Below are 24,115 nucleotides of genomic sequence, written 5' to 3'. Positions count from 1 at the left end.
AGCCTTATTTACATGCTCCAGCCCTCTCACTAGGCACAGTGGGACGCAGGCTTCCCGCTCTTTGTCTGTATACGCCCAGGGCCCGCCCCCCCCTCCACAGGACGCCGGCAGCCATTCCTGCATGCAGTCTGGCTGGAGGAAGACACAGGCTCTGGGAGACTCAGACTAGGGATTTCTGGCGACCACACACCCGCGTTTAGCGGCGGTAAGCAGCACATTAGTGCTGGCCCCACTTGTGCCACAGTGTTATATTGGTGTACTTTTTACTGTACCAGATATATATATATATATATATATATACTACACTGGACGGTCGCTTCTTGGCTGTATACCCTGTATTGCTCTGAGGAGACAACGACATGTCATCCACAAAACGCAAGGGTGCCAAGGCACGGGCTGTATACACTGCTTGTACAGCATGTGGGGCTAATCTACCGGCAGGCTCCAACGACTCTCATTGTGTGCAATGTTCAGTCCCAGTGGCACTTCGTCAGCCAGAGCCTATGGTGGTGGTAGCCCAGGCAGAGTCGCCTGTGAACCCTGCCCCGGTGACGGGACAGAATTTGCAGTCTTTGCTGATAAAATGTCTGTGACTATGACAAAAATCCTGGAGACCTTGCAGTCCAGGCCAGTTGCGCAGACCATGCACACTGCTGTGTCTATGCTCCCCGGTCCCCCTCAGTTGGAACTAATCCGTACTTCAAGGGGGTCCCAGGCATCACAGGCTGGGGGCTCGGACTCCGATGACAGTCCCATGCCGCCTAAGCGAGCTCGCTGGGAGAGACCCTCCACGTCATCACGCGGGTCAGGGTCTCAGCGAGAAGAGTCTCTATATGATGAGACAGAGGTGGGTGATCAGGAGTCTAGTCCTGACACCGCACTCAATTTGGATACGCCAGATGGTGACGCCATGGTAAATGACCTCGTAGCGGCCATCAATAGGCTGTTGGATATTTCTCCCCCAGCCCCTTCAGCAGAGGAGGCAGCTGCCCAGCAGGAGAAATTCCATTTCCTGTATCCCAAGCGTAAATCAAGTACTTTTCTGGACCACTCTGACTTCAGAGAATCAATCCAGAAACACAATGCTTATCCGGACAAGCGTTTTTCCAAACGTCTTAAGGATACACGTTATCCCTTTCCCCCTGACGTGGTCAAACGCTGGACCCAGTGTCCAAAAGTGGACCCTCCAATATCCAGGCTTGCAGCTAGATCCATTGTTGCAGTGGAGGATGGGGCTTCACTTAAAGATGCCAATGACAGACAGATGGACCTTTGGTTGAAATCTGTCTATGAAGCTATTGGCGCGTCTTTTGCTCCAGCATTCGCGGCCGTGTGGGCGCTCCAAGCTATTTCAGCTGGTCTGCACAGGTGGACTCTTTCATACGTCCAGCAGTGCCGCAAGTGGCGTCCTTAACTACGCAAATGACTGCGTTTGCGACCTACGCTATCAATGCGGTACTGGACTCTACGAGCCGTACCTCAATGGCATCCGCCAATTCTGTAGTATTGCGCAGAGCCTTGTGGTTAAAAGAATGGAAAGCAGATTCTGCTTCTAAAAATGTTTAACCAGCTTGCCATTATCTGGAGACAGACTGTTTGGTGAGCAATTGGCAGAAATCATTAAACAGTCCAAAGGTAAGGACTCTTCCTTACCCCAGCCCAGATCAAGCAAACCTCAACAGAGGAAGTGGCAGTCAAAGTTTCGGTCCTTTCGAGGCTCGGGCAAGCCCCAATTCTCCTCGTCCAAAGGGACTCAGAAAGAGCAAAGGAGCTCTGATTCCTGGCGGGCTCACTCACGCCCCAAGAAAGCAACCGGAGGTACCGCTTCCAAGCCGGCTGCCTCATGACTTTCGGCCGCCTCCCTCCGCATCCTCGGTCGGTGGCAGGCTCTCCCGTTTTTGCGACATTTGGCTGCCACAGGTCAAAGACCGGTGGGTAACAGACATTTTGTCTCACGGGTACAGGATAGAGTTCAGTTCTCGTCCTCCGCCTCGGTTCTTCAGAACTTCCCCACATCCCGACCGAGCAGATGCCCTTCTGCAGGCGGTGAATTCTCTAAGAGCAGAAGGAGTGGTGGTTCCTGTTCCTCTTCGGGAACAAGGACAAGGTTTTTACTCCAATCTCTTTGTGGTGCCAAAAAAGGACGGCTCATTCCGTCCTGTTCTGGACCTAAAACTGCTCAACAAGCATGTGAACGCCAGGCGGTTCCGGATGGAATCCCTCCGCTCAGTCGTTGCCTCAATGTCTCAAGGAGATTTCCTAGCATCAATAGACATCAAAGATGCTTATCTCCACGTGCCGATTGCTACAGAGCACCAACGCTTTCTGCGCTTCGTGATAGGAGACGACCATCTTCAGTTCGTAGCTCTGCCATTTGGTCTGGCGACAGCCCCACGGGTGTTCACCAAGGTCATGGCGGCAGTGGTAGCAGTCTTGCACTCTCAGGGACACTCTGTGATCCCTTACTTGGACGATCTACTTGTCAAGGCACCCTCTCAAGAGGCATGCCAACTCAGCCTGAATGTTGCGCTGGAGACTCTCCAGACGTTCGGGTGGATCATCAACTTCTCAAAGTCAAATCTGTCACCGACACAATCACTAACGTATCTTGGCATGGAGTTTCATACTCTCTCAGCGATAGTGAAGCTTCCGCTGGACAAGCAGCGGTCACTACAGACAGGGGTGCAGACTCTCCTTCAAGGTCAGTCGCACTCCTTAAGACGCCTCATGCACTTCCTCGGGAAGATGGTGGCGGCAATGGAGGCGGTTCCGTTTGCGCAGTTTCATCTGCGCCCACTTCAATGGGACATTCTCCGCCAATGGGACGGGAAGTCAACATCCCTAGACAGGAAAGTCTCCCTTTCCCAGACGGCCAAAGACTCTCTGCAGTGGTGGCTTCTTCCCAACTCATTATCACAGGGAAGATCCTTCCTACCACCGTCCTGGGCGGTGGTCACGACAGACGCGAGCCTGTCAGGGTGGGGAGCAGTTTTTCTCCACCACAGGGCTCAGGGTACGTGGACTCAGCAGGAGTCCACCCTTCAGATCAATGTTCTGGAGATCAGGGCAGTGTATCTTGCCCTACTAGCCTTCCAGCAGTGGCTGGAAGGGAGGCAGATCCGAATTCAGTCGGACAACTCCACAGCGGTGGCATACATCAACCACCAAGGGGGGACACGCAGTCGGCAAGCCTTCCAGGAAGTCCGGCGGATTCTGATGTGGGTGGAAGCCACGGCCTCCACCATATCCGCAGTTCACATCCCCGGCGTAGAAAACTGGGAAGCAGACTTCCTCAGTCGCCAGGGCATGGACGCAGGGGAATGGTCCCTTCACCCGGACGTGTTTCAGGAAATCTGTCGCCGCTGGGGAAGGCCGGACGTCGACCTAATGGCGTCCCGGCACAACAACAAGGTCCCAACCTTCATGGCACGGTCTCGCGATCACAGAGCTCTGGCGGCAGACGCCTTAGTGCAAGATTGGTCGCAGTTCCGGCTCCCTTATGTGTTTCCACCTCTGGCACTCTTGCCCAGAGTGCTACGCAAGATCAGATCCGACTGCAGCCGCGTCATACTCGTCGCCCCAGACTGGCCAAGGAGGGCGTGGTATCCGGATCTGTGGCATCTCACGGTCGGCCAACCGTGGGCACTACCAGACCGACCAGACTTACTGTCCCAAGGGCCGTTTTTCCATCGGAATTCTGCGGCCCTGAACCTGACTGTGTGGCCATTGAGTCCTGGATCCTAGCGTCTTCAGGATTATCCCAAGGGGTCGTTGCCACCATGAGACAGGCTAGGAAGCCCACGTCCGCTAAGATCTACCACAGAACGTGGAAGATATTCTTATCCTGGTGCTCTGCTCAGGGAGTGTCTCCCTGGCCATTTGCTTTGCCTACCTTTCTTTCTTTCCTGCAATCTGGGTTAGAAAAAGGTTTGTCGCTCGGTTCCCTTAAAGGGCAAGTCTCGGCGCTATCCGTCTTTTTTCAGAAGCGTCTAGCACGACTTCCTAAGGTGCGCACGTTCCTGCAGGGGGTTTGTCATATCGTACCCCCGTACAAGCGGCCGTTAGATCCATGGGATCTGAACAGGGTACTAGTTGCCCTCCAGAAGCCGCCCTTCGAGCCTCTGAGGGAGGTTTCACTTTCTAGACTCTCACAGAAAGTGGCTTTTCTGGTAGCGATCACATCTCTTCGGAGAGTGTCTGAGCTAGCAGCGCTGTCATCCAAGGCTCCCTTCCTGGTCTTCCACCAGGACAAGGTAGTGCTGCGCCCCATTCAGGAGTTTCTCCCGAAGGTGGTATCCTCTTTTCATCTTAATCAGGATATCTCTTTGCCTTCGTTTTGTCCTCATGCAGTTCATCGGTATGAGAAGGATTTACATTTGTTAGATCTGGTGAGAGCACTCAGAATCTACATTTCCCGCACGGCGCCCCTGCGCCGTTCGGATGCACTCTTTGTCCTTGTCGCTGGTAAGCGCAAAGGGTCGCAGGCTTCTAAGGCCACCCTGGCTCGATGGATCAAGGAACCAATTCTTGAAGCCTACCGTTCTGCTGGGCTTCCGGTTCCATCAGGGCTGAAGGCTCATTCTACCAGAGCCGTGGGTGCGTCCTGGGCATTACGACACCAGGCTACGGCTCAACAGGTGTGCCAGGCAGCTACCTGGTCGAGTCTGCACACTTTCACCAAACATTATCAGGTGCATACCTATGCTTCGGCGGACGCCAGCCTAGGTAGAAAAGTCCTGCAGGCGGCAGTTGCCTCCCCGTAGGGGAGGGCTGTCTTCGCAGCTCTTACATGAGGTATTGTTTACCCACCCAGGGACAGCTTTTGGACGTCCCAATCGTCTGGGTCTCCCAATGGAGCGCCGAAGAAGAAGGGAATTTTGTTACTTACCGTAAATTCCTTTTCTTCAGCGCTCTATTGGGAGACCCAGACGATTGGGGTATAGCTACTGCCCTCTGGAGGCCACACAAAGCACTACATTAAAAGTGCAAGGCCCCTCCTACTCTGGCTATACCCCCCCGTGGTATCACGGGTTCTCCAGTTTTAGCTTTGTGTGCGAAGGAGGTCAGACATCCACGCATAGCTCCACAGATTTTAGTCAGCAGTAGCTGCTGACTATTTCGGATGGAAGAAAAGAGGACACATATAGTGTCCCCAGCATGCTCCCTTCTCACCCCTGGATGGTGTTGTAAGGTTGAGGTACCTATTGCTGGTACAGGGCTGGAGCCTGACATGCTGTTTTCCTTCCACATCCCCTTGTAGGGCTCTGTGGAAGTGGGATCCTGCCGGCCTCAAAGCTCTGACGCCGGGCTCCATCCACAGACCCATTTGAACCTGCTGGATACGGAGCTGGAGTACCGTTCAGGGACATGGCCCTGCATCATACAGGTACTCTGTGTCCCCGTACACACAGGCACAGCACACTCCAGACTTGCTGGGTGTGCTAGTGCGCCGGGGACAGTAAAGGGTTACAGTCACTGCAGCTTTGCTGAGTGACTTTGTGTTTTGGGGAACTACCGCGCCGGACGCTCCGGGAGCGGCGGCGCGGCTGGGACTTGTAGTTCGCCGGGGACTGGGCGCCGACCGCGCTTTTACGGCGGCGGCGCTTATAACTCCAGTCCCCGGCTTCTGCGGCCTAGTGCCGCTTCGTTCCCGCCCCCTCCCTGTCACTCAGGGAAGGGGACAGGCGCTGAGCAATCAGCAGCGCCGAGGGCTGGAGCCTTATTTACATGCTCCAGCCCTCTCACTGCACACTGTCGGACGCCGGATTCCCGCTCTGCCTTGGGGGCACGCCCACGGCCCGCCCCTCCTCACACGAGCTGGGGAAGAAGCCGGCAGCCATTACTGCACCGAGATCGGACTTTCAGCACCAAGGCAGGACGGTGGCGATCATACACCCGCTTATAGGCGGGCGGTAAGAGGCACACATAGTGCTGACAACGATATGACTGCAGTGTGTACATGTGTTGTTTTTAACTGCAAGCGACACATCAGCAGCAGGAAAGCAGGTGTGCTAAGGCACAGGCTTTCTAGGCTGCTTGTTTTGCACGACTGAGGTGTTCATTTGTGTTTATGCTGATATGCTATACATTGCACTGTACAGTCGCTAGTCTTAGCTATATTCTCCTGGAATGGCTAGACTACAGCAGCTGAAAACCAAGGGTGCTGGGGCACAGGTTTTTTTCTATGCTGCTTGTATTGCATGGGCTGCAGTGTGCATTTGTACTTGTGCTTGTATGCTATACATCGCACTGTATGGTCACTCTTCTGGGCTATATTCCCCTAGATGACTAGTCTACAGCAGCAGAAGAGCAGAAGTGCCAGGGCACAGGCTTCTATGCTGCTTGTATTGCATGTGCTGCAGGGTTCATGTGTACTTGTGCTTGTATGCTATACATTGCACTGTAGGGTCACTCTTCTGGGCTATATTCCCCTAGATGACTAGTATACAGCAGCAGAAGAGCAGGGGTGCCAGGGCACAGGCTTCTATGCTGCTTGCATTACTTGGGCTGCAGTGGTCTTTTCTACTTTATGCCTGTATGCTATACATTGCAATGTACGGTCACCAATCTTGGCTATATACTTCTAGATAGCTAGTCGGCAGCGGCAAAAAAGCAACACAGATTTCAGTGCTGTTTTTACTACATGGGATGCTGTTCATGACACCGTCCCATTGTGTGCATGCTCCCCTGTAGCACGTCGTCTGCAGGGGTCTCTAGCACTTCGTCTGCCGGGGCTCTACTAGTTGTGGCCAAAGAAACCTCCTGTCAACCCTGTCCATGGACAGGGACGGAGTAGTCATAATATAGAGACTTGCACCCATGGGCAATCTACTTGACCAAAAGGCAGCTCTTCAGGGTTTTGATACTGACATCGCTCTCAATCCGGATACACCGGGTGGTTACGCCATACGGAAGGATCCTATACCGTCCATCACTGGAAGGTTGGATCTTTCTCCCTCAGCTCCCCCAGTGGAGATAGGAGACGAACAGGAGAAGTTTCTTTTCAGTATCTCACGCAGATATTGAGTATTTTTCTGGCCACGCTGACTTCAGAGAAGCAGTCCAGGAATACCACGCTTACCAGATAAGCGTCTTCTCCAAACGTTTTTTAGGATACACGTTATCCCTTTCCCCCTGACGTGGTCAAGCGCTGGACCCAGGGTCCAAAGGTGGATTCTCCAATCTCCAGGCTTGCGTCTAGAGACATAGTTGCACTGGAGATGGGGCTTCACTTAAAGATGCCATTCACAGACAGATGGACTCGGGTTGAAATCTGTCTAGGAGGCTATCGGCGTGTCGGTTGCTCCGGCATCCACAGCCGTATTGGCAACCTAACCTTTTCAGCTGTTCTTGCGCAGCTGACCTTGAGCAGGGACATCTGTACCGCAGAGGCGTCCGTAACCCCGCAATGTCTGCACTGCGGCTTACCCTGTTAATACTGTCCTAAAAGTACAGTCGAGGTTTCGGTCCTTCCCAAGCTCCGGCAGGTCCCAATTGTCCTCGTGCAAAAGGGCTACAAAACCTCAGACGGGCGCAGATTCCGGCCGGGCTCAATCTCGCCCAAGGAAGGCAGTCGGAGGAACCGCTACCAAGGCGGTCTCCTCAGGACTCTCAGCTCTCTCTCTCTCTCTCCGCATCCGCGGTTGATGGCAGACTCCCCCGCCTTTGGCGACATTTAGCTGCCACAGGTCACAGACCGGTGGGTGACGGACATTGTGCTCACGTGCACAGGACAGTGTTCTGTTCTCGTCCTCCGACTCCATTCTTCAGAATGGCCCCACCTCTCCACCGAGCAGATACCCTGCTGCAGGTGGTGGACGCTCTAAGAGCAGAAGGAGTGGTGATCCCTGTCCCCCCTCAGGAACGAGGGCGAGGGTTTGTACTCCAATCTCTTTGTGGCTCCAAAAATGGATGGTTCCTTCCGTCCTGTTCTGGTTCTGAAACTGCTCAACGAGCATGCGAACGCCAGGCGGTTCCGGATGGGCTCCCTCCGATCCGTCATTGCCTCAATGTCTTGAGGAGACTTCCTTGCCTCAACAGACAGCAAAGATGCCTATCTCCACGTGCCAATTGCTACGGAGCACCAACGTCTTCTACGTTTTGTGATAGGAGACGAACATCTTCAGTTCGTAGCTCTGCCATTCAGTCTGGCGACACCCCCACGGGTGTTCACCTAGGTCATGGCAGCAGTGGTAGCAGTCTTGCACTCCCAGGGACACCCGGTGATCCCGTACGTGGACGATCTACTCGTCAAAGCACCCTCCCTCGAGGCATGCCAACGCAGCCTGAATGTTACGCTGGAGACTCTCCAGACTTTCGGGGGGATCATCAATTTGGCAAGGTCAAATCTGTCTCCAACTCAATCACTAACGTATCTCGGCATAGAGTTTCATACTCTATCAGCCATAGTTAAGCTTCCGCTGAACCAGCAGCGTTCACTGCGAACAGAGGTGCAGTCTCTCCTTCAAGGCCAGTCGCACCCCTTAAGGCGCCTCATGCACTTCCTAAGGAAGATGGTGGCAGCCATCGAGGCAGTTCTCTTTGCGCAGTTTCATCTGCGCCAACGGCAATGGGACATTCTCCGCCAATGGGATGGGCAGTCAACCTCCCTGGACGGGAAGTCTCCCTTTCCCTGACGGCCGAGGACTCTCTGCAATGGTGGCTCCTTCCCACCTCATTGTCTCAGGGAAGATCCTTCCTGCCCCCATCCTGGGCAGTAGTCACGACAGAGGCGAGTCTGTCAGAGTGGGGAGCAGTTTTTCTCCACCACAGGGCTCAAGGAAAGTGGACTCCGCAGGAGTCCACCCTTCAGATCAATGTTCTGGAGATCAGGGCAGTGTATCTTGCTCTTCTGGCCTTCCAACAGTGGCTGGAAGGAAAGCAGATCCGAATCCAATCGGACAACTCCACAGTGGTGGCATACATCAACCACCAAGGAGGGACGCGCAGTCGGCAAGCCTTCCAAGAAGTCCGGCGCATTTTAATGTGGGTGGAGGACAGAGCATCCACCATATCCGCGGTTCACATCCCAGGCGTAGAAAACTGGGAAGCAGACTTCCTCAGTCGCCAGGGCATGGTCGCAGGGGAATGGTCCCCTCACCCGGACGTGTTTCAAGAAATCTGTCGCCGCTGGGGAGTGCCGGACGTCGACCTAATGGCATCCCGGCACAACAACAAGGTCCCGGCATTCATGGCGAGGTCGCGCGATCAAAGAGCTCTGGCGGCAGACGCCTTGGTTCAAGATTGGTCGCAGTTTCAGCTCCCATACGTGTTTCCGCCTCTAGCGCTCTTGCCCAGAGTGCTACGCAAGATCAGATCCGAGTGCAGCCGCGTCATACTCGTCGCTCCAGACTGGCCGAGGAGGTCGTGGTATCCGGATCTGTGGCATCTCACGATCGGTCGACCGTGGTCACTGCCAGACCGACCAGACTTACTGTCCCAAGGGCCGTTTTTCCATCAGAATTCTGCGGCCCTGAACCTGACTGTGTGGCCATTGAGTCCTGGATCCTAGCATCTGCAGGATTGTCTCAAGGAGTCGTTGCCACAATGAGACAAGCTAGAAAGTCGAATTCGGCTAAGATCTACCACAGAACGTGGAAGATTTTCTTATCCTGGTGCTCTGCTCAGGGAGTGTCTCCCTGGCCATTTGCATTGCCCAAGTTTCTTTCCTTCCTGCAATCGGGGTTAGAAAAGGGCTTGTCGCTCAGCTCCCTTAAAGGGCAAGTTTCGGCACTATCCGTGTTTTTTCAGAAGCGTCTAGCACGTCTTTCTAAGGTGCGCACGTTCCTGCAGGGGGTCTGTCATATTGTGCCCCCGTACAAGCGGCCGTTAGATCCATGGGATCTGAACAGGGTACTAGTTACTCTCCAGAAGCCGCCCTTCGAGCCTCTGAAGGAAGTTTCCTTTTCTCGGCTGTCACAGAAAGTGGCGTTTCTTGTTGCGATCACATCGCTTCGGCGAGTGTCTGAGCTAGCAGCTCTGTCATCCAAGGCTCCCTTCCTGGTGTTCCACCAGGACAAGGTAGTGCTGCGCCCTATTCCGGAGTTTCTCCCTAAGGTCGTATCCTCTTTTCATCTTAATCAGGATATATCCTTGCCTTCTTTTTGTCCTCATCCGGTTCACCGGTATGAAAAGGACTTACGTTTGCTAGATCTGGTGAGAGCACTCAGAATCTACATTTCCCGCACGGCGCCCATGCGCCGTGCCGATGCACTTTTTGTCCTTGTCGCTGGTCCGCGCAAGGGGTTGCAGGCTTCTAAAGCCACCCTGGCTCGATGGATCAAAGAACCAATTCTAGAGGCCTACCGTTCTGCGGGGCTTCCGGTTTCTTCAGGGCTAAAAGCCCACTCAACCAGAGCCGTGGGTGCGTCCTGGGCATTACGTCACCAGGCTTCGGCTCAACAGGTGTGCCAGGCAGCTACCTGGTCCAGTCTGCACACTTTCACCAAGCATTATCAGGTGCATACCTATGCTTCGGCAGATGCCAGCTTAGGTAGAAGAGTCCTGCAGGCGGCAGTGACACCCCCGTAGGGGAGGGCTGTTTTGCAGCTCTAACATGAGGTATTCTTTACCCACCCAGGGACAGCTTTTGGACGTCCCAATCGTCTGGGTCTCCCAATAGAGCGCTGAAGAAGAAGGGAATTTTGTTACTTACCGTAAATTCCTTTTCTTCTAGCTCTTATTGGGAGACCCAGCACCCGCCCTGTTGTCCTTCGGGATGTTTTTTTGTTGTTTGCGGGTACACATGTTGTTCATGTTGAACGGTTTTTCAGTTCTCCGATGTTATTCGGAGTTAATTTGTTTAAACCAGTTATTGGCTTCCTCCTTCTTGCTTTGGCACTAAAACTGGAGAACCCGTGATACCACGGGGGGGTATAGCCAGAGTAGGAGGGGCCTTGCACTTTTAATGTAGTGCTTTGTGTGGCCTCCAGAGGGCAGTAGCTATACCCCAATCGTCTGGGTCTCCCAATAAGAGCTAGAAGAAAAGGAATTTACGGTAAGTAACAAAATTCCCTTCTTCTTCTAGCTCCTATTGGGAGACCCAGCACCCGCCCTGTTGTCCTTCGGGATTTTTGGTTGTTTTTCGGGTACACATGTTGTTCATGTTGAACGGTTTTCAGTTCTCCGACGTTACTTCGGAGTGAATTTGTTTAAACCAGTTCTTGGCTTTCCTCCTTCTTGCTTTTGCACTAAAACTGGTGAGCCAGTGATCCCACTGGGGGTGTATAGCCAGAAGGGGAGGGGCCTTACACTTTTTAGTGTAATGCTTTGTGTGGCCTCCGGAGGCAGTAGCTATACACCCAATCGTCTGGGTCTCCCAATAGGAGCTAGAAGAAAAGGAATTTACGGTAAGTAACAAAATTCCCTTCATTGCAGGAGTGGAAGGAGCGTTACGCCACTAACCGGGAAGACACCAGCCGCAACAGGAACGTCAGCGCCGAGCCGAAAGAGCCCACGTACACGGAAATGACCACGAGCCGATGTGAGGGTCACATGTTTATTTTTTTTTCCTTTTAAGGTCTTTGGTACATGGGATTGATAAGTGGCGCTCACATTTTACACCACATCGCACAATTTTACTCTATGCGGTAACCCTTTAATATCAAATTTTCATGGGTGTAAAGAGGTTCTGCAGCACCTCACAATCTCGCATGCTTAACTTTTGTGGAAAATGTTTCTTTACTTTCCAAATGGTTGGATTCTGCTTTTGGGCTCCTCTGAAAAATTATCGGCATACGATGAGCGTTCCTTCCCCTTCATTTTCCCTTCCGCTTGTTTCTACATCTCCTCCATCCTGACCCTTCCGCTTGTTTCTACATCTCCTCCATCCTGACCCTTACCCCTGTTTTTACACCTCCTCCATCCTGACCCTCCTGCTTGTTTTTACACCTCCTCCATCCTGACCCTTCTGCTTGTTTTTACACCTAACCCATCCTGACCCTTCTGTTTGTTTCTACATCTCCTCCATCCTGACCCTCCTGCTTGTTTTTACACCTCCTCCATCCTGACCCTTCTGCTTATTTCTACACCTCCTCCATCCTGACCCTTCTGCTTATTTCTACACCTCCTCCATCCTGACCCTTCTGCTTATTTCTACACCTCCTCCATCCTGACCCTTCTGCTTATTTCTACACCTCCTCCATCCTGACCCTTCTGCTTGTTTCTACACCTCCTCCATCCTGACCCTTCTGCTTATTTCTACACCTCCTCCATCCTGACCCTTCTGCTTATTTCTACACCTCCTCCATCCTGACCCTTCTGCATGTTTCTACACCTCCTCCATCCTGACCCTTCTGCTTGTTTTTACACCTAACCCATCCTGACCCTTGTTTGTTTCTACATCTCCTCCATCCTGACCCTCCTGCTTGTTTTTACACCTCCTCCATCCTGACCCTTCTGCTTATTTCTACACCTCCTCCATCCTGACCCTTCTGCTTGTTTTTACACCTAACCCATCCTGACCCTTCTGCTTGTTTCTACATCTCCTCCATCCTGACTCTTCTGCTTATTTCTACACCTCCTCCATCCTGACCCTTCTGCATGTTTCTACACCTCCTCCATCCTGACCCTTCTGCTTATTTCTACACCTCCTCCATCCTGACCCTTCTGCTTGTTTCTACACCTCCTCCATCCTGACCCTTCTGCTTATTTCTACACCTCCTCCATCCTGACCCTTCCGCTTGTTTCTACACCTCCTCCATCCTGACCCTTCTGCTTATTTCTACACCTCCTCCATCCTGACCCTGCTGCTTATTTCTACACCTCCTCCATCCTGACCCTTCTGCTTGTTTCTACACCTCCTCCATCCTGACCCTTCTGCTTATTTCTACACCTCCTCCATCCTGACCCTTCTGCTTATTTCTACACCTCCTCCATCCTGACCCTTCTGCATGTTTCTACACCTCCTCCATCCTGACCCTTCTGCTTATTTCTACACCTCCTCCATCCTGACCCTTCTGCTTGTTTTTATACCTCCTCCATCCTGACCCTTCTGCTTGTTTCTACACCTCCTCCATCCTGACCCTTCTGCTTATTTCTACACCTCCTCCATCCTGACCCTTCTGCTTATTTCTACACCTCCTCCATCCTGACCCTTCTGCATGTTTCTACACCTCCTCCATCCTGACCCTTCTGCTTATTTCTACACCTCCTCCATCCTGACCCTTCTGCTTGTTTTTATACCTCCTCCATCCTGACCCTTCTGCATGTTTCTACACCTCCTCCATCCTGACCCTTCTGCTTGTTTCTACACCTCCTCCATCCTGACCCTTCTGCTTGTTTTTACACCTAACCCATCCTGACCCTTCTGCTTGTTTTTACACCATCTCTATCCTGCCCCTTCCGCTTGTTTATACACCTCGTCCATCCTGACCCTTCTGCTTGTTTCTACACCTCCTCCATCCTGACCCTTCTGCTTGTTTTTACACCTAACCCATCCTGACCCTTCTGCTTGTTTTTACACCATCTCTATCCTGCCCCTTCCGCTTGTTTCTACACCTCGTCCATCCTGACCCTTCCGCTTGTTTTTACACCTTCTCCATCCTGACCCTTCCACATATAATTTTACTTTTCAGCATCTAAGTACACGCGGGCCAACAACCGAACGGAGCGGGACCGGATAGAGCTGCTGCAGGACGCAGAACCCTTGGATTTTAACGCAGACACCTTCACCGATGATCCTCTGGATTCAGAGTCTGCGAGGTTTGTTTTGGTTCTTTTTTTTTTTTTTGTCAATCGGCCATTCTAGATTTTGTTATGGACACAAATAACCTCCACATAACCGCTGAGGGCAGTGATCGGCTGCAGCGGTCATGTGTTGTAGGCAGGGCATCGCCAGTAACTGACACCTCTGGCAAGGCAGCGCTAAGCTGGCAATAGTGTCAGTAATGATTACTTATGTTATTTGTGTTCTGAGTTAAAGTTTTTATTGCTGTCTTGATTTTTTCATCTCATGACACCATTTACCATTCGGATGAATTTATTTTATATTTGATCGAAATTTAAAGAGTACGGAGATACCAAATGTATGTTTTTTATTCCTTAATTTTTAATGGATTTTTTTTTTTTTTTTTGCCACTTTTTCCTGTGTTATGTTTGGAGGCGCGATTATTTGTGCTCTACATTACAGTGCATAAGCACTACTATGTATAGCAAAAATCACAGTCTCTTATGAACGCTAGCCTTGGGCCAGTTTTCACTGGAAAATTAGTCCTGAAAGGCATGGGGGTCTTCAGCTGACCTTTGGGGCTCATGGCAACCCATTGGCACCTGCGATTATGCTATGGGTCCACAGGACAGCGCCCCCCTCAGCTGGTGCACACTGAATGCTGTTGTCAGAGATTGACAGTGACGTTTAACAGGTCCACCCATGGGTATTAGAGGCAGATGATGGCTGAATGTCACAGCCATCATCTGCCTTATCAAAGTCCAGGGAGTTGGCATATATCGTAAGGGATTAATCATCTCCTGCCGTTGTCTTTCCTATAGATGTTTCGCCGGTGCAGACAGTTCGCGGTGTTTGGTGTTATTTCCTTGCGATTTCCATAGACAGATTGGATGTGCGCCTCTTGCCGGCGGGGGACCGGTGTACAATGTCTTATACCACATGCCGTATGCTCTTGTTTTCTCAGGTATCAGCCGACCGGACGTTACTTATCCATGTCGAAATCAAACAGCAGAATATTCGATGACGTATAATGGCCGCGCAGGACCCGGAGAATGAACGCCTCAAACACTAAAGGTCTCCTGCGCGCCTCCTGCCTCACACCCCACCCCCCATCGTGGTGTCCGGGCGGCCGGTAGGATTTATGTTTACAGCTGCATTAATCACACACTGGGACCCGGCCGCCGGCACAGAACGGTTACAGGGGAGCGCTCACATGTGCGGACTGCGGCCACTCCAGCATCTGCATGCACAGATCTGCTCCACCAGACCAGACGCCTCGTGACGGCCAGCGCAGGGCGCCCGGGTATCATCCGTGCAAAGTCTGCTGCTTTATTTATTACCTTCCTCTCCTGCTTTACACAGAAGTGGTCCTGGATCTGCGGGGCTCGCCGGCATCGTCCACAGCTGCTGCATGTCCTCTGGTGCCGGCGGTGTGTTATTTTCTGTGACCGGTGACGTGACTCCGATCTGAATCCTATCACATTGGGGCGGGGTTACAGGGTGAGATCGGGGCGATAAAAATATACAAAATGCATCGTGAAGTGTCTCCTTAGATGCATTTCACCCCCTTAGGTTTTTTCTGGAGGACGGGAGACGACACCGCAGAGGATTTTAGCTTTTTATATTCTCATGAAACAAAGGGCCGGAGTATTGATATGAACACTAAGCCATAGCGGACCACATTAATGTACGGTATTATAGTATGGCTCCATATTACTGACACCTATGACCCCCCCCCCCATACTGTACCGCGGTGTAGTTGCCATATTATCAAGGCATATTATCTCCTTAATCTAAAAGAACCAAACAACGACCACCGAGCACCTGTCAGGACATAATAGATACCCTCTATAGGCGTTGTATACACGACCTTGGCCCAATCTGTACATTTTGTGCCAATTAATTTCTCCATATGCCTCAGTGGTCCGAGCACCATTTTTCTGAAATGGAACCCCAAAATATATATATATATATATATATATATTATATATATTTAATATATATATATGTATATGTTTAATATATATATATGTATATGTTTAATATATATATATATATATATGTATATATTTAATATATATATATATGTATATATTTAATATATATATATATGTATATATTTTATATATATATATATGTATATATTTTATATATATATATATGTATATATTTAATATATATATATATATATGTATATATTTAATATATATATATATATGTATATATTTAATATATATATATATATATATGTATATATTTAATATATATATATATATATATATGTATATATTTAATATATATATATATATGTATATATTTAATATATATATATATATGTATATATTTAATATATATATATATGTATATATATATATATATATATGTATATATATTTATATATATATTTATATATATATTAATATATATTTATATATATATATTTATATATATATTAATATATATTTATATTAATATTAATAGAAATATATATATATATATATGTATATTATGTATATAATATATATATATATATATATATATATATATATTATATATATTTAATATATATATATGTATATGTTTAATATATATATATGTATATGTTTAATATATATATATATATGTATATATTTAATATATATATATATGTATATATTTAATATATATATATATGTATATATTTAATATTATATACATATATATATATATTATATATTATATAATATATATAATATTAATGTTATATATATATATTAATATAAATATAAATATATTAATATAAATATATTAATATATATATATATATATATATATATATATAACATACATACATACATACATACATACATACATACATACATACATACATACATACATACATACATACACAGGGTGGTCTAAAGGTAGGTGGACAGTATGTGTAATAGGGTTGTCAAACATGGTGTAAAGTGAAACTGACTCAGTTGCCCTTAGCAACCAATCAGATTCCACCTCTCATTCTTCACAGTCTCTTTGGAAAATGAAAGGTGGAATCTGATTGGTTGCTAAGGGCAACTGAGTCAGTTTCACTTTACACCATGTTTGACAACCCTATTACACATAATGTCCACCTAATTGTAGACCACCCCGGGTGTGTAAAATTAGCGCACTAAGAGAAGAGAAATATAATTTTAAAGGACCATTCTAAGATCTTATCGTCTTTCCCCACAGATGGGAATATGAATGAATAATATATGTATATATATATATATATATATATATGTATATGTATATGTATATGTATATGTGTGTGTGTGTGTGTGTGTATATATAGATGCATATGTGTGTGTATGTATATAGATATATTTTTATTCATTCATATTCTCATCTGTGGGGAAAGGCGGTAACAAAATCATAAAATGATCCTTTAAAATATAAATTCCTCCTCTCTTAGTGGTGTGTGTGTGTGTGTGTGTATATAATTTCATTCATATTCTCACCTGTGGGGAAATGCAATAATATCTTAGAATGATCCTTTAAAATATATATTTTTCTTCTTTGTGCAAGCTCCAGCAGGGGGAGCTCTCTGCGCACCTTCTATACACAGAGCTCAGTCTTCGCACATAGTGCAGAGAGCTCCCTCTAGTGGTGGCAGAATATTATTTAAATTGGTCTATAGTGGAGATCTGGAGCTTTGTATCTGGAAGAAAAACAATGTGATAACTGCTAGGAAGATATTAGGTGATCAGCCCAGAGTATTCTCTTCTGTACAGTACTGCTCTTCCCAGTAATGTGCTCCATTGGGGTCCTAGACTTGGTTTTCTATTTCCCTGTGGTCATCCCACTTCCCCCTATTCTACGCTGATCTAATAAAATAAAGGGGTAACTCCAGCCCTCAGAACTTTTGATTATTCACAGATCTATAATCTTTCAATGAGTTTTCTGCATCAGATTCTCATGGTTTTCAAGAGCTCTGCTTGCTGACTTCATTGCTTACAACTTGAGGATGAGAAACATCCATTTCTGGTTATGTGATGGGCACACAAGTCATTACAAGGCACAGGTCCGATACCTGGACTATAAGGAGTCGGGCACCCGGGTGACAGAGCATTCAATGGAAGCACATAACCAAGGCCCCTGCTGCATATCAGCAAGCGGAGATATTGAAAAATTGGATAATGGTTTACTTGCTTGTAAACACATAGACAAATCCAAGATGCTTCTCAGCAAATGACAGAACCTAGCAAACTGCAACCTATATCATGTTCTGACAGGACATGCTGGGAGTTGTAGTCTGCACAACAGCCTGGAAGCCAAATGCACTGCTAAGTAGGCATGATATAGTGTGCAGCCAGCGTCCACCACTAGGGGGAGCCCAGATCCCATAGTATAAAGGTGTATATAGTATGATATATACTCAGTGTATTGTGGGGGGGGATATTTAAGTTTTGTTTTTTTTGCCGGAATTAAGGTTTTTGGTTTAGTGCCGTCTGCTGTAGGTCACTATTTTCACACATTTGCACTATTGATACAGATTACAATTTCTGCAGGGTCTCTCCATCACTGGTGGTCTGGTTGCTTGGCACGTTATAATTCTGTCCGGTAATGAAATTCCTCTATCCATGTACCACTGATTTTGTGATCTATGAAAGCTGCAGTATAAAGTATGGGGGAAGGCCAGAACGGGCAATAAGTCATGTGGATCAGGCCATTTCTGACAATTTAATCCTTACATTCTTGTGAACTGGAAACTGAAATGCAAAGTGATTGCACAACTTAATCTGCCCCTATCAAAACTTGCTGCGTATATGACGTCTTTTTTTATTTTGTAGATTTGCTCAATGTGGCCGGGAGAAAAAAACATTGCTCCTTCCCCACAAAATAAATTATATATGTGTGTATGTGTGCGTGTGTATGTGTATGTATGTATGTATGTATATTTAATATATATATATATATATATATATATATATATATATATATATATAATTTTATATTTATTATATATTCTATAAATGTATATGTATAATATATATATGCATGTACACATACGATATAACGAATATATTTACATATACATTTGTTATATGTGTATATATACATGTACACCTAATGTATGTGTTTTATATAGATATAGATATATATATATATATATAATATATATATGGCGCTGCACCTGTGCACTGGTTGTGAGAGGTATTACAGACTGAAAACATTCACTTCTATGGGACTGAGCTAGAGAACCAGACAGTCTGTGGATAGCTACCTTTCTGGACAACCCCTTTAATTTCCGCATACAGCGCCCACTAGTGAGTGACTGGTTATAATTTACGATAAATCTGATTTATTTCTGCTGATTAAAAATATTTAATTATTCATTAAAATCAGTTAATGTACTGTGTGTGTGTATGTATGTATGTATGTATATGTATATGTGTGTATATATATGTATATATATATATATATATACAATACATACATTATATATATATATAGAGTGTATGTATGTATATATGTGTATGTATATATGTGTATATATATATGTGTGTGTGTATATATATATATATATATATATATATATATATATATATATATATATATATATATATATATATATATATATATATATATATATATATATATATATATATACACACACACACACACACATTTTGTTTTGTTTTACAATCTATAGTGCTCCATACTGTGCTCTTCTCTTCTGCTACACTGGAAAGCTTGTAAAAATGTATCTAATGCCACCACTAGCGGGCAGCCTATGCGTGGATCCCTATCTAGTTAGTAGGCAGTGTATGCTCCTCTGTCCCCTAGTGGTGGCAAGAGGAAACTGATTTTTACGTGTGTGTTCACAGAGCAGGGGATGTCGGTAGTAATAAGATGATGCCTAGAAGGTTTGACATTGTGGAAGTCTACTTTCATGAGAAAAGGGAAACGCTAGGTAAGAAACGGTTAATGTGGTGCTCAGCAAAAAATGATATAATGCCAAAAGTTAGTTTAGCAGAAATAGCGGCACTCCTCATTAGTTGCTTGAAAAAGCCCCTTATTGGGACAACATGTGCAAGATGTGTCTCCGGAAAGAGAGCAACAACTGTTTCGCCTAACAACACGCTTCTTCTGGGACCACAGGCGAGTGCCGCTATTTCTGCCATACTAAATTTAGACATTGTGGAAGTCATTACTCCCATATCAGAAGCACAGGAGTGATCACAAAGCAGAACCCCTAAACCCTAGTGATCGACTACTTTGATCTTATCCGGGATGAGTCGCCAAGTATTCAATAAAAGCTGTAGAAGGCGTACCCGCTGTGTCCACCCCTCCACACATCCCCACATCCACATTCTTAAAATGAAACAATATTACAATAAGTCTTGGTTAAAAATGTTCCCGTTTTTGTTTCTGTACACAGCTCTGGTGCAGACCTGTGTCTCCCCATGGTGTACGGTACTTTGCAACTCTTGATTTCCTCTATCCATCCTCATCCATTCACTAGGGGGCAGGTAGAAGGAAATCTGACTGCAGAGGGGTTTCTTTAGTCTGTTACCATGGCAGCACCTAGGTCTGCATAGGAGCTGTGTACACAAAACGGTAGGAGCAAATCTACGGTACTTTCTTGTTTTGATAGATCGGCAAAGACGTAGGTTTTAACAATCATAATTAAAAGGGGTCAGAAATTCTTTCTAATTATCATTATATCGACTGATTCTCCAGACCGGCAGCCGTCATCCCAATAATATTATACACATGGGGTCTCCTCTATCAAAATCGTCAGACAAAAGCCAACTTTGTTGCCCACCGTGCGCGCCCCCGCCCCCCCCCCCCTTTTTTTTTTTTTTTTTATTATTTTCTTCTTTCTTCGATTTAGTCCTGGGTGTATATATCAGACGTTTATGTACATAGCTCATCTGAAGTCTATAGAGTAACTGCTGACATTACAAACGAAGGAGGGGGGAGGGGGAAAGACCTGTCTCCAAGGAGGGGGGGGGAGCAAGACCTGTCTCCAAGGAGGGGGGGGGGAGCAAGACCTGTCTCCAAGGAGGGGGGGGGGACAAGACCTGTCTCCAAGGAGGGGGGGGGAGCAAGACCTGTCTCCAAGGAGGGGGGGTGGAGCAAGACCTGTCTCCAAGGAGGGGGGGGAGGAGCAAGACCTGTCTCCAAGGAGGGGGGGGGAGCAAGACCTGTCTCCAAGGGGGGGGGGGGAGCAAGACCTGTCTCGAAGGAAGGGGAGGGGGGGGGGGCAGGACCTGTCTCCAAGGAGGTGGGGGACAAGACCTGTCTCCAAGGAGGTGGGGGACAAGACCTGTCTCCAACGAGGTGGGGGGAACAAGACCTGTCTCCAAGGAGGGTGGGGGGAAAAAGACCTGTCTCCAAGGAGGGGGGGAACAAGACCTGTCTCAAAGAAGGGGAGGGACAAGACCGGTCTCCAAAGGAGGGGGTGGGCAACAAGACCTGTCTCCTCTGTCATCTCGAATTCTTCTCTTTGCCTTAATGTTCCTGCCGGTGTGAAGGATTTTTAGGATTCTATTTATTGAGAAATTTCTATCGCTGTTAAGTTATTTTGTGGAGTATTTTTTTTTTTTTTGTCTATTTTTAGTGAGTTTATTTTCCAATGTGTCATGCAGTGAGCTGTGATTTGTATGCATGGAATAAAATCCTGTATATAGAAAACTGTGTGTCTGCTTATTTACACGGCTACACGACATATCAAGAGGGGGGAGGGTGGAACCAAAGGGGCATATGGGGCTTAGTAATTGGGCAGAGGGCGACAGGGGTCCCATTACATTAAATATTATTTATTCTTTAAATCACACACAAAAAAATACTGTTACAAAGGCAATGTAGCAGGTACTATTATGAAGGCACTGGTGGATGCCATTATGGAGGTACTGGCAGGTACAGTTTCAGGGGCACTTTGGCATGTACCATTATGGGGGCACTGGCGGATACCATTATGGAGGCACTGGGGGATGCTGTTATGGGGGCACTGTGTTGGACACCATTATGGAGGCACTGGTGGATGCTGTTATGGGGGCACTGGTTGATGCCGTTATGGAGGCAGTGTGGCATGTACCATTATGGGGGCACTGGTGGATGCTGTTATGGGGGCACTGTGGCAGGTACAATTATGGGGGCACTGATGGATGCTGTTATGGAGGCAGTGTGGCAGGTACCATTATGGGGGCACTGGTTGATGCCGTTATGGAGGCAGTGTGGCAGGTACCATTATGGGGGCACTGGTTGATGCCGTTATGGAGGCAGTGTGACAGGTACCATTATGGGGGCACTGGTGGATGCTGTTATGGAGGCAGTGTGGCAGGTACCATTATGGAGGCACTGGTGGATGCTGTTATGGGGGCACTGTGGTGGACACCATTATGGAGGCATTTCGGCAGGTACCATTATGGGGGCACTGGTTGATGCTGTTATGGAGGCAGTGTGGCAGGTACTATTATGGGGGCACTGGTTGATGCTGTTATGGAGGCAGTGTGGCTGGTACCATTATGGGGGCACTGGTTGATGCTGTTATGGAGGCAGTGTGGCTGGTACCATTATGGGGGCACTGGTTGATGCTGTTATGGAGGCAGTGTGGCTGGTACCATTATGGGGGCACTGGTTGATGCTGTTATGGAGGCAGTGTGGCTGGTACCATTATGGGGGCACTGGTTGATGCTGTTATGGAGGCAGTGTGGCAGGTACCATTATGGGGCACTGGTGGGTGCTGTTATGGGGGCACTGTGGTGGACACCATTATGGAGCCACTTTGGCAGGTACCATTATGGGGGCACTGGTTGATGCTGTTATGGAGGCAGTGTGGCAGGTACCATTATGGGGCACTGGTGGGTGCTGTTATGGGGGCACTGTGGCAGGTACCATTATGGGGGCACTGGTTGATGCTGTTATGGAGGCACTGTGGCAGGTACCATTATGGGGGCACTGATTGATGCTGTTATGGAGGCAGTGTGGCTGGTACCATTATGGGGGCACTGGTTGATGCTGTTATGGAGGCAGTGTGGCAGGTACCATTATGGGGGCACTGGTTGATGCTGTTATGGAGGCAGTGTGGCAGGTACCATTATGGGGGCACTGGTTGATGCTGTTATGGAGGCAGTGTGGCAGGTACCATTATGGGGGCACTGGTTGATGCTGTTATGGAGGCAGTGTGGCAGGTACCATTATGGGGGCACTGGTTGATGCTGTTATGGAGGCAGTGTGGCAGGTACCATTATGGGGCACTGGTGGGTGCTGTTATGGGGGCAGTGTGGTGGACACCATTATGGAGCCACTTTGGCAGGTACCATTATGGGAGCACTGGTTGATGCTGTTATGGAGGCAGTGTGGGTGGTACCATTATGGGGGCACTGGTGGATACAGTTATGGATATACCATCACTGAGTATTTCAGGGATGTGAAGACCGCTCTGGTATCGGGGACAGTTTGTCAGTGATGGCGAACCTATGGCACGTGTGCTGTCGCCCGATCCTGCAGTTTTGATCTGCTAGTGCAGTCGCGCCGGCAGATCAAATCTGTGTTGGAGCGTGTCACAAACCACCGGGGGGGTCACTCAGAAATCCCCCGCGCTGGCTACCAGTACGTCACGATCGGGGGGTAACAAGCAGGAGTCACCCCTCCTTTATACCTCCCGACCGACAGACAGAGCACGTGACGCGCTCTCTAGCGCCCCTCTTATAGTCAGGCCAATTATGGAATTGCCCGACAATAAGCAAGGAGGCCGCTATACTACTTATGCCGATTATTGAAGGGTCCCCGGTGAGAGTAGGGTATATATTCCCCCGACCTCCGCGGGCGGAATATATAATCTCTTCCCGAATCTCACTGGCCTCCCCACAATAATCCTTGGCACAACTCGCTGCCACCAACCGCTTCACGGTAACTATTAGCCGAACACACAGACGTGGGATTCAAGATCGAGATAACAGAACAGCCCAAGATTAATTATATAATTTAATCAGCCTAAAGCACACTAGAAACTACAATATATACAATAGGGAATCTACAGAATATACATATGTCAGAGTACAGTTACAATCAAAGCATGGGTTACAAACAGGCATACACAGTTCCAGCAGTTACCTTGTTGCGTCTGGCCACAGGGGGGCGCTGTACCCAGGTTTCTAGGATCCTTCCCACAGATGTTTCCTACACGTGCCCCCAGCGAAAAGAACCCTGGAAAATGGCCGAAGTAGGGTTATCAACCTGGGCAAATCCAGGTCCCCTCCTACCTTAGTGACCTCAGAGGGAGCACTGCTCCACCCCTGGCTTGAGTTATGGACAATCCACAACATGGAATATGGGCCATAACTTTGCCTGGGAGCGTCGTAGGCGGACGCCAATGCTCTCATTGTGACAGTTATGAATTTAGCTACAGAACGAGGGGACTCATGACCTGTCTGCCAGTTCCCCATTGGCTGATATCACGCCTGGGGCATTTCCCAA

General features: G+C 47.9%; 1 protein-coding gene across 1 annotated transcript in view; it reads left to right on the top strand.

Moving 5' to 3' along the window:
- LMBRD2 (LMBR1 domain containing 2) overlaps positions 1–15,619 on the top strand; it is an 18,793-nt gene extending 3,174 nt beyond the window's left edge. Inside the window, exons 2-4 of the mRNA XM_075330269.1 lie at positions 11,377–11,482; positions 13,575–13,701; positions 14,631–15,619. Of these exons, the coding sequence (XP_075186384.1) occupies positions 11,377–11,482; positions 13,575–13,701; positions 14,631–14,697 (300 nt within the window). The 3' untranslated portion in view covers positions 14,698–15,619. The remainder of the gene's footprint in view (positions 1–11,376; positions 11,483–13,574; positions 13,702–14,630) is intronic.
- The last annotated feature ends 8,496 nt before the right edge of the window (positions 15,620–24,115 follow it).

The sequence above is a fragment of the Anomaloglossus baeobatrachus genome, chromosome 1, assembly GCF_048569485.1.
Source record: "Anomaloglossus baeobatrachus isolate aAnoBae1 chromosome 1, aAnoBae1.hap1, whole genome shotgun sequence".
In the NCBI taxonomy this organism is placed as follows: domain Eukaryota; kingdom Metazoa; phylum Chordata; class Amphibia; order Anura; family Aromobatidae; genus Anomaloglossus; species Anomaloglossus baeobatrachus.
This window is presented reverse-complemented; position numbering and strand designations above follow the sequence as displayed.